Below are 13619 nucleotides of genomic sequence, written 5' to 3'. Positions count from 1 at the left end.
AAGACCGTTCATAGGATAGCAAATCTTGATTTTGGGGAAAACTCATTTCTCCACGAGTAAAAATTAGCTTCTGATTTCTACTGTTTAAAATTATCTAAACCACAAAAACGAGTCTTTAAATTGTTTTTTTTTTTTTTTCCATTGAAATAACAAGACTTTAATGATGATAAAACAAGGGTTTTGCAAAGTTCAATCTTCCAAAAGACTCAATCCTTGGATGTTATAACGAGCAAACCCAATGCACCTATGAGAATATACTGCAAAAAGAGAATGTCGTGGTGAGAAAACAGAGAGAAAAGAAAAAAGGGAGGTACAAATTTGGATTGGATTATAGGAATGAGAATGTACCTTTATGATAGGCTTTTCTGTCATAATGATAGTCACCCATCCAACATAAGGCAAGAACCTATACCATCAGACAAAAGGTAAACCGATTATGAGTCAGGAAAGAGCTTTCATTTAGAAATAAAACAGGCATTGAGAGTTTTGTGATTGAAGTATATTAATTACCCAACAGCACGACCCATTATATGATGTCTATTTAGCCAAAGCTGTCCTTCAGCATATAGAAGTCTGTCATCTCCATAGTTATTGTCACCTGGAAAACATAGATTGTAATGTAAATGTGTGTCGGAATAAGGAACACTACGAAAACAAATTACATTCGATTTTAAATCTATAGAAACCCTACCTTTTGTCAGAACATCAACTTCTCCTGTATTTTCCCTCTCGTGAACCTATAATGGTGATGAACCCCAAGAGTCAGCAAGGTTTTCAATAAAGCGTTTACAATATAAGTACTGCGAGATGATAATGAAAAAAGTCTAGAAATGTGTTACCTTAATGACACGATGGACAATGGGAATATCACGACCCTGAGGAGAAGCATGAAGCAAAAAAAAAACCGATAAGGAGAGAGACCCACGAATTTTATCAATGGGAGCACAAATGAGAGAAAAAGAATAGGGGAACTTACATCAACATTGAAAACAACAATTTCGCCTGCTCGAATCGGGTCCTTACTCATGTGCAAGAACAATATATCCCCCTATAAGATATCACATTCATTACAATTTTGACACTCAAATAGATTATAAGTGACTAATTATTCATCCACATAGAGAAAGAGAACAAGGCAGCTGCCGAATGAAAGGTTATCTCGAAAAAACTAAGTCAAATTACCCTCTTAAAACCAGGTTCCATGCTTCCAGAAAGAACAACCACCACCGGAGATTCACTTCCAGTGACACACATCAAAGCTTTCCATATGATCAAAGCAGATGTAACAATCATCCCTACCAGTGTCCAACACAGAGAAAAATTTATCATTTACTTATACCACAATTTTTGTCATATAACTCACACTGAAAACAACTAACTCAACCATCAGGCGACTAATCTTGTTAGCTCAGAACCAACAAAAAATTAAAAAATTCACAAACTTTAAACAATAACAGTTAAACCACATTTCCCCTCAACACAGTACATACTTCATAATTCGCATGTAACACCCTATTAAGAATCATACCTAAATTTCAAAGTAAACGATCTAATGAAATACCATCAACTTCACCAACTCTAATAAACCAAAAAGGTCTCCAATTTTCTATAAAGATTTCAACTTTATCCAGATATGTTCATACATTAACGAACCCTAAAAGCCATTCACATAAATCCAAATCGAGTTCAATGAGAGACAAAACACAGAAGAAGAAGAAGAAGAAGAAGAAGAAGAAGAAGAAGAAGAAGAAGAAGGAAGAAACGAACCTAGACTGATCGCTTGAGTGAAAAGCTGACGGATCTGAATTGATTTGATAGAATCTACAGTTTCCCCGATCCAACCCATCTTGAAACCTCTGATTTTTTTACCAATTCACGCCGAAGTGTAATTCAGATCGAGGTGACAAAAGTTGTAGTCCGAAAACGTTGCAGTGGAGAGAAGAAGGGTCTCTTTCCCTCAGGGTCAAGCTTTAAGGCACGATTACTCCAAAGAGCGTTTTCTCAAGATCGGTATAACCAAATTAAGAAACCGGTTTACAATTAAGAACCGGTTAAAAATCCCTTGAGTGGCTACGTTTTAATGACGTGGTTTAAAACCTTTGGTTGGTTACATTTAATGACGTGGCTGGCTACGTTTCGATGACGTGGTAATATTTTACCCCTAAGATTAGCTCTTATTTACCAGAGTGCCATTTACTCAAGGAAATAAAATTAAAAAAAGCTAAGCCGAATTAATTTTAGTGGCTCACCGGAGAAGTTTACCGTTTCTGAGTTATCCGGCGAGAAGGCTTGAGATGGCGATTCTTATTCCGGCGAGTTTCGGGCGATTCACCGTTCCTTCGCGTGCGCAAGTTAGAATGAGAGTTTCTGCTTCTGCTAACCAGAGCACGTTTCGTCGCGATTCAGTGGATTGGGTTAAGGAAACTTCAAGTTTTTTCGAAGAAGACAAGAGGCCGATCATGTTGTTCGACGGTACTCACGTTTCTCCAATCTTTGAATTCAGTTGAAATCGACTTCTATCTTTAATGTTTTAGTTTGTCTGATTTTTTTTTAATTCCCAAAATTTTCACTTAGGCTATAGTTTTATACACATCTCAACGGATATAGTTATATAAGTTTTGTAACATATTTCACTTTTCTGGAATTCTGGTTCGAAGTAGTAAACTTTATGTTTATTTGAATCTTAGAACTCTTTCGTGTTCTACTATGATAGGTGTTTGCAATCTTTGCAATGGAGGTGTGAAATTTGTTAAAGACCATGATCGAAACAGGTTAGTGTTTGATTTTGATTCATCAATGTCTAGTTCAAAGTTTCAGTCTTTTCACTGGAGGTTTTATAAAGAACTGAAATTGAAGGAAACAAACTATGGAGATGTTTTACAGGAGCATAAGGTTTGAAGCGTTACAGAGCGAAACGGGGAAGAAACTCTTGATGCGATCAGGAAGAGCTCCTGATGATATATCGAGTGTCGTACTTGTGGAGAAAGATAGGTAAATTTTGTGTGTTTCGATATGAACCAAAGAAAAGAGAGAACTTTATAGGCCATCAAGTGAGTGGTATGTGTTTATCTTCTTCTCTTCAGGTCTTACATAAAGTCTGAAGCTGTGTTGAAGATCATGAACTACATTGACTTACCATTTCCACAGCTTGCATTCTTCATTCAATTTGCGCCTCTGTAAGTTCTCGATTAAAGTTTAAAATATCGCGGTAGTGTAGACGCCTCTCCAGTGATTTGATCTTAATAAACACTGTTCTTTTGACATGTTGCAGGTTTGTGAGGGACTTTTTGTATGAAAATGTTGCAAACAACCGGTATGCAATGTTTGGTCGATCTGATTCATGTGAGATCTAAGAATACATTATCGAATTGTGTTCCTACTTTGCCATAATAGTAAAAAAAAATGTTTCCTACAGTTTAATATATGCTTTTATACAGATGTATAGTTTACAACAGCCATTGAACAACAGATACATATGTAGTACTTTTCGAACCATGTACTCTTTAAATGTATAACCTCTATGATGTTGATATTTGTGTTATATATGGAAAACCTTGGGATTGTGTGAATTAGCCTTTTTCTTTAGAGAATATGTAACTGGTCTGCTGGCTACAAGCTCCTAATTGAAATCTCTGATTGGCGTGCTCTGTATGGTATGTTCTCTGAGAAGCTTACTATATGCCGCAATGAATCTGCAGAAATTTCAAGGAAAATTTCAATCATTTACTTTGTTTAAGTGTTGATGGAGAATGCAACTACTTTTTCATCCACCTGCAGGGATTACATTTTGTATGGTTCATTGAATCTTTTGTGAACTTACCCCGCAAGAAGGATGGCTAGAGATGTAAACCTCAAAATGTGTTGGTAACACTTGTGTTTTGATTTCTTGTGTTTCATGTCATAACCAGCGGGAATGTATTTGGGGTTCACGTATCCGTACTGCGGACGGAGAAGAAGGACGAACCCGAGGAAGAATCCAGCTATGAATCCTCCAAAATGAGCAGAATTGTCCACACGCGGTAAGAACCCGACGCTTAGATTCAGTACAATGATCAGGATTAATGTCATAAGCGCAGTACACTACAACATAAAAAGATTAAGATTAGCTTTCAGTAATGCACCATTAAGATCAGCTTTTAATAATGAAAACATCTTTATACCTTATTTTCGTAGATTGTCCAGTTTGTGATAAGCTCTGAGAGCATTGCACCGAGTAATCCGAACAAAGCACCAGATGCTCCGACTGATACACGTTCTCCTTGGGAATCTGTTAAGCAAGACATCAGGCTTCCTCCAAGCCCGCAGATCACATACAAAGCTCCAATTCTCACTGTAATTTCACCAAACTCTTAAATCAGATCAAAGCAATCTTGATGATGGAAGATAGAGGGGGTTTAAAGGGTCTTACAGAATCCAAATTCTTGTTCAAGGCGCATTCCGATACACATTAAGCTGATCATGTTAGCCAACAAGTGAAGGAAACCACCGTGAAGCCATATGCAAGAGATGAGACGCCATTTCTCACCTTCCTCCACAAGTCTCCTTTCAAGAGCTCCCAGTTTTCTCAGCCTGAATTCAACAAGAACAGATTCAGAAACATGAACAGAAACGAAAACACATTGTGGAATCAACAAGTCCTTCCTTACGTGGGAATAGATGGACCGAGAAGCATGTTCTCCTTAATCGGTTGAAACGAAAGCCTTCCAAGGATATCAAACAAGATACACTCATCTGATCTTGCGGGGCAATCGTTCAAATACATGGTGGTAGCGAATGTGACGAAGTTGGCTGCTAAAATGAGAGGCACGAGCCACGCAACCCATGGCACGGGAATGGGCGGGCGAAACTGTGGTCGCGCTGGTGGTGGTGGTGGTCCGCGTTCGATATCTGGTGGAATCGGCGGTCTCTTCCCCATTTCTGGAAAAGAGAATCACGCGCGTTTCCTCGTTGGTTTTTTGGGTTAGGTTTGAGGATTAGATTGAACCCCTAAATTGGTGGAAAATGTGAAGCTGAGAGAGAGATCCGGACAATCTTGTGGCCAAAGTAAGAATTTTTACTTTTTAGTCTCTCTCTTTTTTTTTCCTTAATTACATTAGGCAGTTATGTTCGGTAAATTTGTTTGGTGTTTGATCCAAACCAAACGGATTCCAATCATAACCAGATTGGAAACTAAAAAATAAAAACGAACTGATTTAAATTGAATCATTCTTTTAAAAGGCTACCACATAAAATTCATACATTATACATCAAAATATACATTGACCTGGAAATTTAATTTCTTATGTGTTCGTTGTGTAAATTCTGCGATAATTAAATTAATTCATGTCTTGACATTGATCTATTTTTGGTTAACTTTTTTTTAGTAACCGATTTCTAATCAGTAGAGCATTTTTGAGAGCGAGTTTAGTATCGTTAATTAATCTGCATTTGGACACGTAGTAGGCATCAACGTTTTAAACTCACAGCCAGTGTTTTTAGTATTACTAAATTAGTTAATTTGTAAAACTCGTTTCACCTTCTATTAATATCACAGAAACATTCAGCAGGCTCCTCCACACACAAAGCAGCTTCCTTCTCGGATCAAATACTGAATTGTTCCAAACGAGCTTCTCCCATCTCTCTCAGTCTCTGAGAATTTTGCAGGTAGATTCTTTTTCTTTTATCTTCCTCTCCTTTGCAAATCTTGTGTCTTACGTTTATCTTGGGGTTCACAAATCACATACAGGTTTCTGGTATTCTTGTTTTGAGTCAAGTAGGAAACTCATATATGCTTTGATTGCACTCTACCATTGTCGTTCATAATGTGGAATTTTGATTACCCTCTGAAACTGGCTCTCTGATATGATTTTGTTTTGATCTAGATCAGTTACCTGAGATTCAGGATTTCATCTGTTCTGATTACGGTTAATGACTTTTACTTGTAGATTCCTCGCTGCACGCATAAATTTGCTTCAAATATATATGTAGGGGTGTTTCTAACTTTGCTAACCTAATGTATGACTATTACTAATATGTTATATTGTTACATGATGTTACAGGTGGAAAAAATGGAAGAGTTTTTGTTACATGGAAGATTGCACGCGACAATCTATGAAGTTGATCGTCTCAATGCTGAAGGAGGTAGATCAGGTTTCTTAGGATCGGTATGTCAGTTTTTGTCTCTCATTTATAAGTTAAATAAGATACTACTAAAACGTTCCTTCATCTCTTCAGTGTTCTGTTTTTAATATTCTTTCCAGATTCTAGCAAATGTAGAAGAAACAATTGGTGTTGGCAAAGGAGAAACTCAGCTTTACGCTACAATCGATCTAGAGAAAGCAAGAGTTGGAAGAACTAGGAAGATATCAAAGGAACCAAAAAACCCAAAGTGGTATGAATCTTTTCATATTTACTGTGGTCACATGGCTAAACATGTTATATTCACAGTTAAAGACGCTAATCCGATTGGCGCTACGTTGATCGGAAGAGGTTATGTTCCCGTGGAAGATATTTTGCATGGTGAAGAAGTTGACAGATGGGTTGAGATCTTAGATAATGAGAAAAACCCCATTGCTGGAGGATCCAAGATCCATGTGAAACTCCAATATTTTGGTGTTGAGAAGGATAAAAACTGGAACCGAGGTATCAAAAGTGCAAAGTTTCCAGGTGTTCCTTACACATTCTTCTCTCAGAGAAGAGGCTGCAAAGTTTCTCTGTATCAAGATGCTCATATTCCTGGAAACTTTGTCCCAAAGATCCCTCTAGCGGGAGGGAAGAACTACGAGGCAAGTCGATGTTGGGAGGATATATTCGACGCCATAACTAATGCGAAGCACTTGATTTACATTACTGGTTGGTCTGTTTACACTGAGATATCTTTGGTGAGGGACTCGAGGAGACCTAAACAAGGAGGAGATGTGACTGTTGGTGAGCTACTCAAGAAGAAAGCTAGTGAAGGTGTTAAGGTTATTTTGCTTGTTTGGGATGACAGAACATCAGTTGATGTGCTGAAAAAAGATGGACTTATGGCCACTCATGATGAAGAAACTGAGAATTTTTTCAGAGGAACTGACGTGAACTGTATTTTGTGTCCACGTAACCCTGATGATGGTGGAAGCATTGTCCAAAACTTGCAAATCTCAACTATGTTCACTCATCACCAAAAGATTGTTGTTGTAGACAGTGAAATGCCTAGTGGGGGAGGATCAAGATCTAGAAGAATTGTGAGTTTTGTTGGTGGTCTTGATCTTTGTGATGGAAGATACGACACTCCGTTTCACTCCTTGTTTAGAACGTTGGACACTGCACATCACGATGACTTCCATCAACCGAACTTCACTGGCGCTGCGATAACCAAAGGTGGTCCTAGAGAGCCGTGGCATGACATTCACTGTCGCCTTGAAGGACCTATTGCTTGGGATGTCTTGTATAATTTCGAGCAGAGATGGAATAGACAAGGCGGTAAAGATATCTTGGTTAAAATGAGAGAACTTGGCGATGTTATCATCCCGCCTTCTCCTGTTCTGTTCGCAGAGGATCACGATGTGTGGAATGTTCAGTTGTTTAGATCAATTGATGGTGGAGCAGCTGCTGGATTTCCTGACTCCCCTGAAGCTGCAGCTGAAGCAGGTCTTGTGAGTGGAAAAGATAATATCATTGACAGGAGTATCCAAGATGCTTACATTCACGCGATTAGACGAGCTAAAGACTTCATCTATATCGAAAACCAGTACTTCCTTGGAAGCTCTTTTGCTTGGAGTGCTGATGGAATCAAACCTGAAGAAATCAATGCTCTGCATTTGATTCCAAAGGAGCTATCTTTGAAGATTGTTAGCAAGATCAAAGCGGGAGAGAAGTTTAAGGTTTATGTTGTTGTTCCAATGTGGCCTGAAGGGATTCCTGAGAGTGGATCAGTTCAAGCTATATTAGATTGGCAGAAAAGAACAATGGAGATGATGTACAAAGATGTAATCAAGGCACTTAGAGAAAAGGGACTCGAGGGTGAGGATCCTCGAGATTATCTAACATTCTTCTGCCTTGGAAACCGAGAAGTTAAGAAAGATGGAGAGTATGTGCCTTCAGAGAAACCTGAACCAGACACTGACTATATCAGAGCACAGGAAGCACGCCGCTTCATGATCTATGTTCACACTAAGATGATGATAGGTAAGAGTATTAACACGTTCAGAATTTATGGTTTCTAATATCGACCAAATTGTTCAACATCTAATCTTTTGCAGTTGACGATGAGTACATTATAATCGGATCAGCAAATATCAACCAGAGGTCAATGGATGGTGCAAGAGACTCAGAGATAGCAATGGGAGGCTATCAGCCATATCATCTCTCGACAAGACAGCCAGCTCGAGGTCAAATCCATGGATTCCGCATGTCGTTGTGGTATGAACATTTAGGAATGCTCGATGAAACCTTCCTCGAACCATCGAGCCGAGAATGTATCCAGAAAGTTAACCGTGTTGCTGATAAGTATTGGGATCTTTACGCAAGTGAGTCACTTGAACATGATCTTCCTGGTCATCTACTTCGCTACCCGATCGGTATTGCTAGTGAAGGGAACATCACTGAGCTTCCCGGATGTGAATTCTTTCCCGACACAAAAGCCCGCATCCTTGGTGTTAAATCTGATTACATGCCTCCTATTCTTACAACCTAAGCTCAGTGGCAGTATCTATAGGTAATAAATAACACTTTCTTCTCGTTTCTTTTGCTGAATAAGAGCTATAAAACCATAGTAGTTGCTTTGTTGGTCTGTTTTGATACTTGTTTTGTTGCTAATTACTGTTGAACTTCTGAATTTTATCTATTACTATCATTTTTTATATTATTAAAATGGGACGTGGATGTGATCATCATTAAAACAAAAAAAAGAAAATAAAAAAAACAACAAGAACATTGTTTGTTGAGATCAACATCATGTATGAGTGAAACTTGGTAAGAACCATTGAGCTCTATAGACTTGAATTGGAGAACTATCAAACAATGCGTGCAGAGGCGGCTGCTCTGTCTCCTGTGTCTCGAGATTGAAGATAAAGATATCATCACTAGTATTCTTTCCATGAGCAGTCTTGAAATAGATGGAATCTCTAATGAATCCATCAGTGTTATTGGCGAGCACAGTGATGCCTTGATCGAAAAGCATTAACTCGTCGCCCAATGAATGAATCCGTTCTGGATTCTTGATGAACCCTGACCCTGATGAATAAACCTTGAAAACACGAAAGGACCAGGATCTATCCCTAGGTCTCCACCATTTTTCAACCTTGAGAACATCTCCAGTTACGGTGACTACAAGTTGTGTGGCACAAATGCTCCATGAATTACTTAATTGACGAAGTTGTCTACCTATCTGAAAGAGTTCCACACGAACACAAGATTGAAATGTTTGTTCTACAACCTCTCCAGAAAAATCGAAGATTTTAAAACTACCATAAAAGTAGCTTAAGAAGTAAAGCTTGTGATCCTTGTAAACCATGTGGAAACAATCTGGAGTTTGTGGTTTTTGGTTCCACGAGGTATCTCCTTTCTTGAAATAAACTACACACCAATTTATAAGTCCCCAAACAACTACATAATCTTTGGTTTTCTCTTCAACATAAAACACAGGGGAACGTAAGCCATACATAATCTGTACCTCATTCTTTTCTCACTTGCAATGCTTAATTCATAATATTTCCACAATAACTCTACAGGAGGTAGATCGATCCTCTCGTGTGTAAAGAGGTTCAAAATGTAGATATTAGAAAGAGGATCTCGCCGAGGATCACGCATTAGGAGCCAACTTCCATGGGTTGCCATACAAACACTCTTTGCAAATTCCACACCAAGATCTTGCGTTTTGTAAAGTTTGTGCTTTTCCTCGGGGTTGAATAACGTGCATGAAAAGTTATTGTTGTTGTTCTTGTCGTCGTCTACGGGGAAGAGAATTAGCCACGGGATCTGCGATTGTCTCGAAGCTGAGTACCAAGATGAACACACGGATTTAGCTCCTTGGAAATTAGCAAAGCTTAGGCGTTCGAACACCGATATCAAAAGATCTGGAGGGAGATCGGACCAGGTTTTGTGTCTGAGACGCTCATATTGTGATGTGGCTATTCTCACCTTCGCCTCTGAGATTTTACTGTGAACTAGGTTTTGTTCTTGTTAATCGCATACGAGCCTATATATACACCTAACATGAGAAGTTGTAAACATACCACATCGTTACCTTAATAATATAAGGATTTATTCTGAACTTACTCTAAATGCATGACTTTTAGGTCATACAAAAATCAAGAAACATAAGCAATGCAAAGGGGTGTTTAGGAACCAAATTATAGGTGAACAAAATTTGCTCTATATAGAAATACATATATATATATATATATATATCATGACAGTTTGATTAATTTTTGAACTATCTTGATAAAGTTGTTATTGTCTAATTGGTCGTGGATTCAAATACATATGCCAACAATTTATTATTATTTCTTTCCTCTTCACTAGATCTTACATTGCGGATGACATTACAATTTCGTAATAATTTAACGGTCCTTCGAGCTCAATGTAAAAGAAAAAAATTATGATAATAAAGTACTAGAAAGACTAGGAATACAATATATAAATCTTTATTCTTTGTTAAACACAATTTATGAATCATGAATTATGCCCAAAAATTCCAAAGTCTACTTTATAAACCCCATAACCCATATATCTTCGAAGCAAGAGTATGAGTTTAATGGCGGAGCTAGCTAACAAGTAAGGGGACCCATGTAATTAAATTTTTGGTGTAATTTGTTGTTAAAATTTCTAAAATAAAATCAGTAAATCAAATTTGAGTTATACTTCAATTCTCAAGCCTACCAAAAAAATGCATGTCAATTACTTTTTTTATTGTTGCAATGTTTTTGTGATGTAATTGTGTTTACATTCTTGGTTATTTTTATAAATATACTACCGGAATATTACTAAGATAGACTAATAGTAATAAGAAAAAAGATTTATTTTTCGATATAAATTAAATTGAACAAACAAGTAAACAAGTTATATATTATGATTTTTGTTAAAACATTAGAATATTATAAATATAACCGCCAAGGCAAATATAATATTGGCTTTCACTTTCAAAACAGTCATGGCTTTATTCCTAGATATGCATGTTTGTGATCAGGAGTTCGCTCGGTCTCATTCTGATACAATCGGTTCTACAACTAGTTTACAATAGTTAGAGACTGTCAGATCTTGTATTATTATAGACCAGTCTTATCTGTGGTTGATCACTAAATGCAGAAGAAAAAAAAGAATGAAAAACTTTGATAAAGTACACTTTGATCATTGGAGACCTTTGATAAGTGCCAGTACCTATGATTGTCATGAAAGAACAAACAATTGAAAGAAACTTGGACAAGTATGAATTATGAAAACTGCAAAACAGTAAAATAAAACTCACAAGTCCCAATATGAGCCGGATGCCATTACTTTTCCAAGCTTGAGCGTACTCATGGTGATTTCCTTTAAGACCATCTTCAATGGTTTTCTCTATTTTTACCTCTAAAATAGAGGAACTCTAAAATAGAGGTGATTTTTGCTCCAATGGATACCTCTATTTTTTCCTCTAAAAAAGAATATTCTGTAGAGATTCCTTTTTTATTTTACTATTAATACCTTTTACTTATAAAAGTTGCAAACTAACCCATTTATTTTAGTATTTGTGAAACTTTCATAAAATTATGACATTATTTAAATTTTTAACATTCATAAATATTATTTAAATATCACATTTATTAAAAGAAATACATTGCATTATATTACTAAATTATTTAAATATATATTTTATTTATTTTGATCATAAATATAAAAGTGTTAAAAGTTCAAGGACCACTTTATAAATAAAAAAATTCAACTCTATTATAGAGAAAAAAATAGAGTTCCTCTATATATAGAGGAAAAAATAGAGATCTATATTATAAAGTTAGAAATAGAGATGAGTTGGAGTAGATTTTACTCTAAAATAGAGTTAAAAAGCAAATATAGAGGTAGGTTGGAGATGCCCTAATAATCCCAAAACAAGAACAAAAAAATTCAATCAATGAAGTAAGAGGAGAAGTCTCAAAGTAAATTTTCACAAAAGTAAGAGAAGTACCTTTCGACTTGACAACCTGAGTGTCAACAAGTCGATGAGTTTGTCTGTATCATCACTTGGCCAACCATCAACGACAAACACAAGCAGAGAAAGCCCATTTGAAGTTGAAAAGGCATTGGTCTCATGAATGTTGAGACCAATGTCTTGAAGCAACAGAATAAGCTGAAACAAAGAAAGAAGACACAATCAATCAAACAGTCAGGCTCGAAGAACAAAGCATAATCAAACATCAGGTTTGTAAATGGAAGAACAAACCGAAACAAGAAGATATGGTATCTCAATTGCTGAGAACGTGATCTGAAGATGATCCTCCTTTGTTGAAGATCCAAAAGTAGGGGGCGAGTGAACCTACAAGAAGATAGAGAGTTCCATTTTGTTTCAGAATTACTTAAAATTTTTGATAAATTACCAGATTGATCACACTTACATTTACATGTTGAACACCAATACAACCAGGCCCACCATGTGAAGCTGCTTCAAGCATCTTCTGATGACGTAAAACATCTTGTGCCCTCTATATATTCATATCCAAAATGTATCTCCAAAACTCAAATTCCAAATTCCAAAACGTGAAAAACCCAGAGAATTTATAATAATAATAAAAAAATAACCCTAAGTATCAAAACTGACCTAGCCGGAAGATTTTCCAAATGTTCACAGAGATCTCGCGGGTTTTGTTCTGAACTTACTCTAAATGCATGGCTTTTAGGTCATACAAAAATCAAGAAACAGAAGCAATGTAAAGGGTGTTTAGGAACCAAATTACACGTGAACAAAATTTGCTCTATATAGAAATACATCTATATATATATATATATATATCATGACAGTTTGATTAATTTTTGAACTTGATAAAGTTGTTATTGTCTAATTGGTCGTGGATTCAAATACATATGCCAACAATTTATTATTATTTCTTTCCTCTTCACTAGATCTTACATTGCGGATGACATTACAATTTCAGAATAATTTAACGGTTCTTCGAGCTTAATGTAAAAGAAAAAAATTATGATAATAAAGTACTAGAAAGACTCGGAATACAATTTATAAATCTTTATTCTTTGTTAAACACAATTTATGAATCATGAATTATGCCCAAAAATTCCAAAGTCTACTTTATAAACCCCATAACCCATATATCTTCAAAGCAAGAGTATGAGTTTAATGGCTGAGCTAGCTAACAAATAAGGGGTTCATGTGACACCCATGTAATTAAATTTTTGGTGTAATTTGTTGTTAAAATTTCTAAATTAAAATCAGTAAATCAAATTTGAGTTATACTTCAATTGTTAAGCCTACCAAAAAAATGCATTTCAATTACTTTTTTTTTTTTGTTGCAATGTTTTTGTGATGTAATTGTGTTTACATTCTTGGTTATTTTTATAAATATACTACCGGAATATTACTAAGATAGACTAATATTAATAAGAAAAAAAATTTTTTATATAAATTAAATTGAAGAAACAAGTAAAGAAGTTATATATTATGATTTTTGTTAAAA

At 36.1% G+C, this 13619-nt stretch overlaps 4 protein-coding genes and 1 pseudogene across 8 annotated transcripts; 2 read left to right on the top strand and 3 right to left on the bottom strand.

Moving 5' to 3' along the window:
• Nucleotides 1-45: 45 nt before the first annotated feature.
• Nucleotides 46-2166, bottom strand: LOC104778180 (uncharacterized). 2 transcript variants are annotated; one of them, XM_010502567.3, is made up of 8 exons: nt 1768-2166; nt 1183-1295; nt 977-1048; nt 840-875; nt 692-737; nt 511-598; nt 349-406; nt 46-257 (listed from the first exon to the last, which is right to left on the bottom strand). In XM_010502567.3, the coding sequence occupies exons 1-8, from the start codon at nt 1844-1846 to the stop codon at nt 207-209; spliced, it is 543 nt and encodes a 180-aa protein (XP_010500869.1). In that variant the 5' UTR covers nt 1847-2166; the 3' UTR covers nt 46-206. The 2 variants fall into 2 exon arrangements, with proteins under 2 accessions (XP_010500869.1, XP_087363161.1); XM_087507035.1 differs by having other exon boundaries at nt 511-737; nt 1768-1986.
• A 79-nt stretch (nt 2167-2245) lies between these two features.
• On the top strand, nt 2246-3569 carry LOC104778177 (DCC family protein At1g52590, chloroplastic). Its single transcript, XM_010502560.3, has 5 exons — nt 2246-2472; nt 2714-2771; nt 2884-2991; nt 3084-3176; nt 3272-3569. The coding sequence occupies exons 1-5, from the start codon at nt 2295-2297 to the stop codon at nt 3351-3353; spliced, it is 519 nt and encodes a 172-aa protein (XP_010500862.1). The 5' UTR covers nt 2246-2294; the 3' UTR covers nt 3354-3569.
• On the bottom strand, nt 3394-5034 carry LOC104778178 (RHOMBOID-like protein 5). Its single transcript, XM_010502561.2, has 5 exons — nt 4647-5034; nt 4409-4569; nt 4161-4330; nt 3821-4080; nt 3394-3692 (listed from the first exon to the last, which is right to left on the bottom strand). The coding sequence occupies exons 1-5, from the start codon at nt 4913-4915 to the stop codon at nt 3620-3622; spliced, it is 933 nt and encodes a 310-aa protein (XP_010500863.2). The 5' UTR covers nt 4916-5034; the 3' UTR covers nt 3394-3619.
• LOC104778179 (phospholipase D alpha 2) lies at nt 4431-8830 on the top strand. 4 transcript variants are annotated; one of them, XM_087507027.1, is made up of 5 exons: nt 4431-5043; nt 5534-5643; nt 6039-6143; nt 6240-8145; nt 8220-8830. In XM_087507027.1, exons 3-5 carry the CDS (start codon nt 6048-6050, stop codon nt 8651-8653), a joined length of 2436 nt encoding a protein of 811 aa, XP_087363153.1. In that variant the 5' UTR covers nt 4431-5043; nt 5534-5643; nt 6039-6047; the 3' UTR covers nt 8654-8830. The 4 variants fall into 4 exon arrangements, with proteins under 4 accessions (XP_087363153.1, XP_087363154.1, XP_087363155.1 ...); XM_087507028.1 differs by having other exon boundaries at nt 4463-5043; nt 5544-5643; XM_087507029.1 differs by having other exon boundaries at nt 4656-5043; nt 5547-5643.
• Nucleotides 8831-8841: 11 nt separating this feature from the next.
• Nucleotides 8842-12602, bottom strand: LOC109130910 (putative F-box protein At4g22170; annotated as a pseudogene).
• Between the last annotated feature and the right edge of the window lie 1017 nt (nt 12603-13619).

Source organism: Camelina sativa, chromosome 3 (assembly GCF_030686135.1).
Source record: "Camelina sativa cultivar CO46 ecotype springtype chromosome 3, ASM3068613v1".
Lineage (NCBI taxonomy): Eukaryota > Viridiplantae > Streptophyta > Magnoliopsida > Brassicales > Brassicaceae > Camelina > Camelina sativa.
This window is presented reverse-complemented; position numbering and strand designations above follow the sequence as displayed.

Coding starts and splice junctions, on each gene's coding strand:
- LOC104778180 (XM_087507035.1), bottom strand. CDS start 1,846: ATGGGTTGGATCGGGGAAACTGTAGATTCTATCAAATCAATTCAGATC. Junction 1,049..1,182: donor TGGAACCTGGTTTTAAGAGG/GTAATTTGACTT, acceptor GATATCTTATAG/GGGGATATATTGTTCTTGCA. Junction 876..976: donor TTGTTGTTTTCAATGTTGAT/GTAAGTTCCCCT, acceptor GCTTCTCCTCAG/GGTCGTGATATTCCCATTGT.
- LOC104778177 (XM_010502560.3), top strand. CDS start 2,295: ATGGCGATTCTTATTCCGGCGAGTTTCGGGCGATTCACCGTTCCTTCG. Junction 2,473..2,713: donor GCCGATCATGTTGTTCGACG/GTACTCACGTTT, acceptor CTACTATGATAG/GTGTTTGCAATCTTTGCAAT. Junction 2,772..2,883: donor AAAGACCATGATCGAAACAG/GTTAGTGTTTGA, acceptor GATGTTTTACAG/GAGCATAAGGTTTGAAGCGT.
- LOC104778178 (XM_010502561.2), bottom strand. CDS start 4,915: ATGGGGAAGAGACCGCCGATTCCACCAGATATCGAACGCGGACCACCA. Junction 4,081..4,160: donor GGACAATCTACGAAAATAAG/GTATAAAGATGT, acceptor TTTATGTTGTAG/TGTACTGCGCTTATGACATT. Junction 3,693..3,820: donor CTAGCCATCCTTCTTGCGGG/GTAAGTTCACAA, acceptor AAATTTCTGCAG/ATTCATTGCGGCATATAGTA.
- LOC104778179 (XM_087507026.1), top strand. CDS start 6,027: ATGATGTTACAGGTGGAAAAAATGGAAGAGTTTTTGTTACATGGAAGA. Junction 6,144..6,239: donor GATCAGGTTTCTTAGGATCG/GTATGTCAGTTT, acceptor TATTCTTTCCAG/ATTCTAGCAAATGTAGAAGA. Junction 8,146..8,219: donor TCACACTAAGATGATGATAG/GTAAGAGTATTA, acceptor AATCTTTTGCAG/TTGACGATGAGTACATTATA.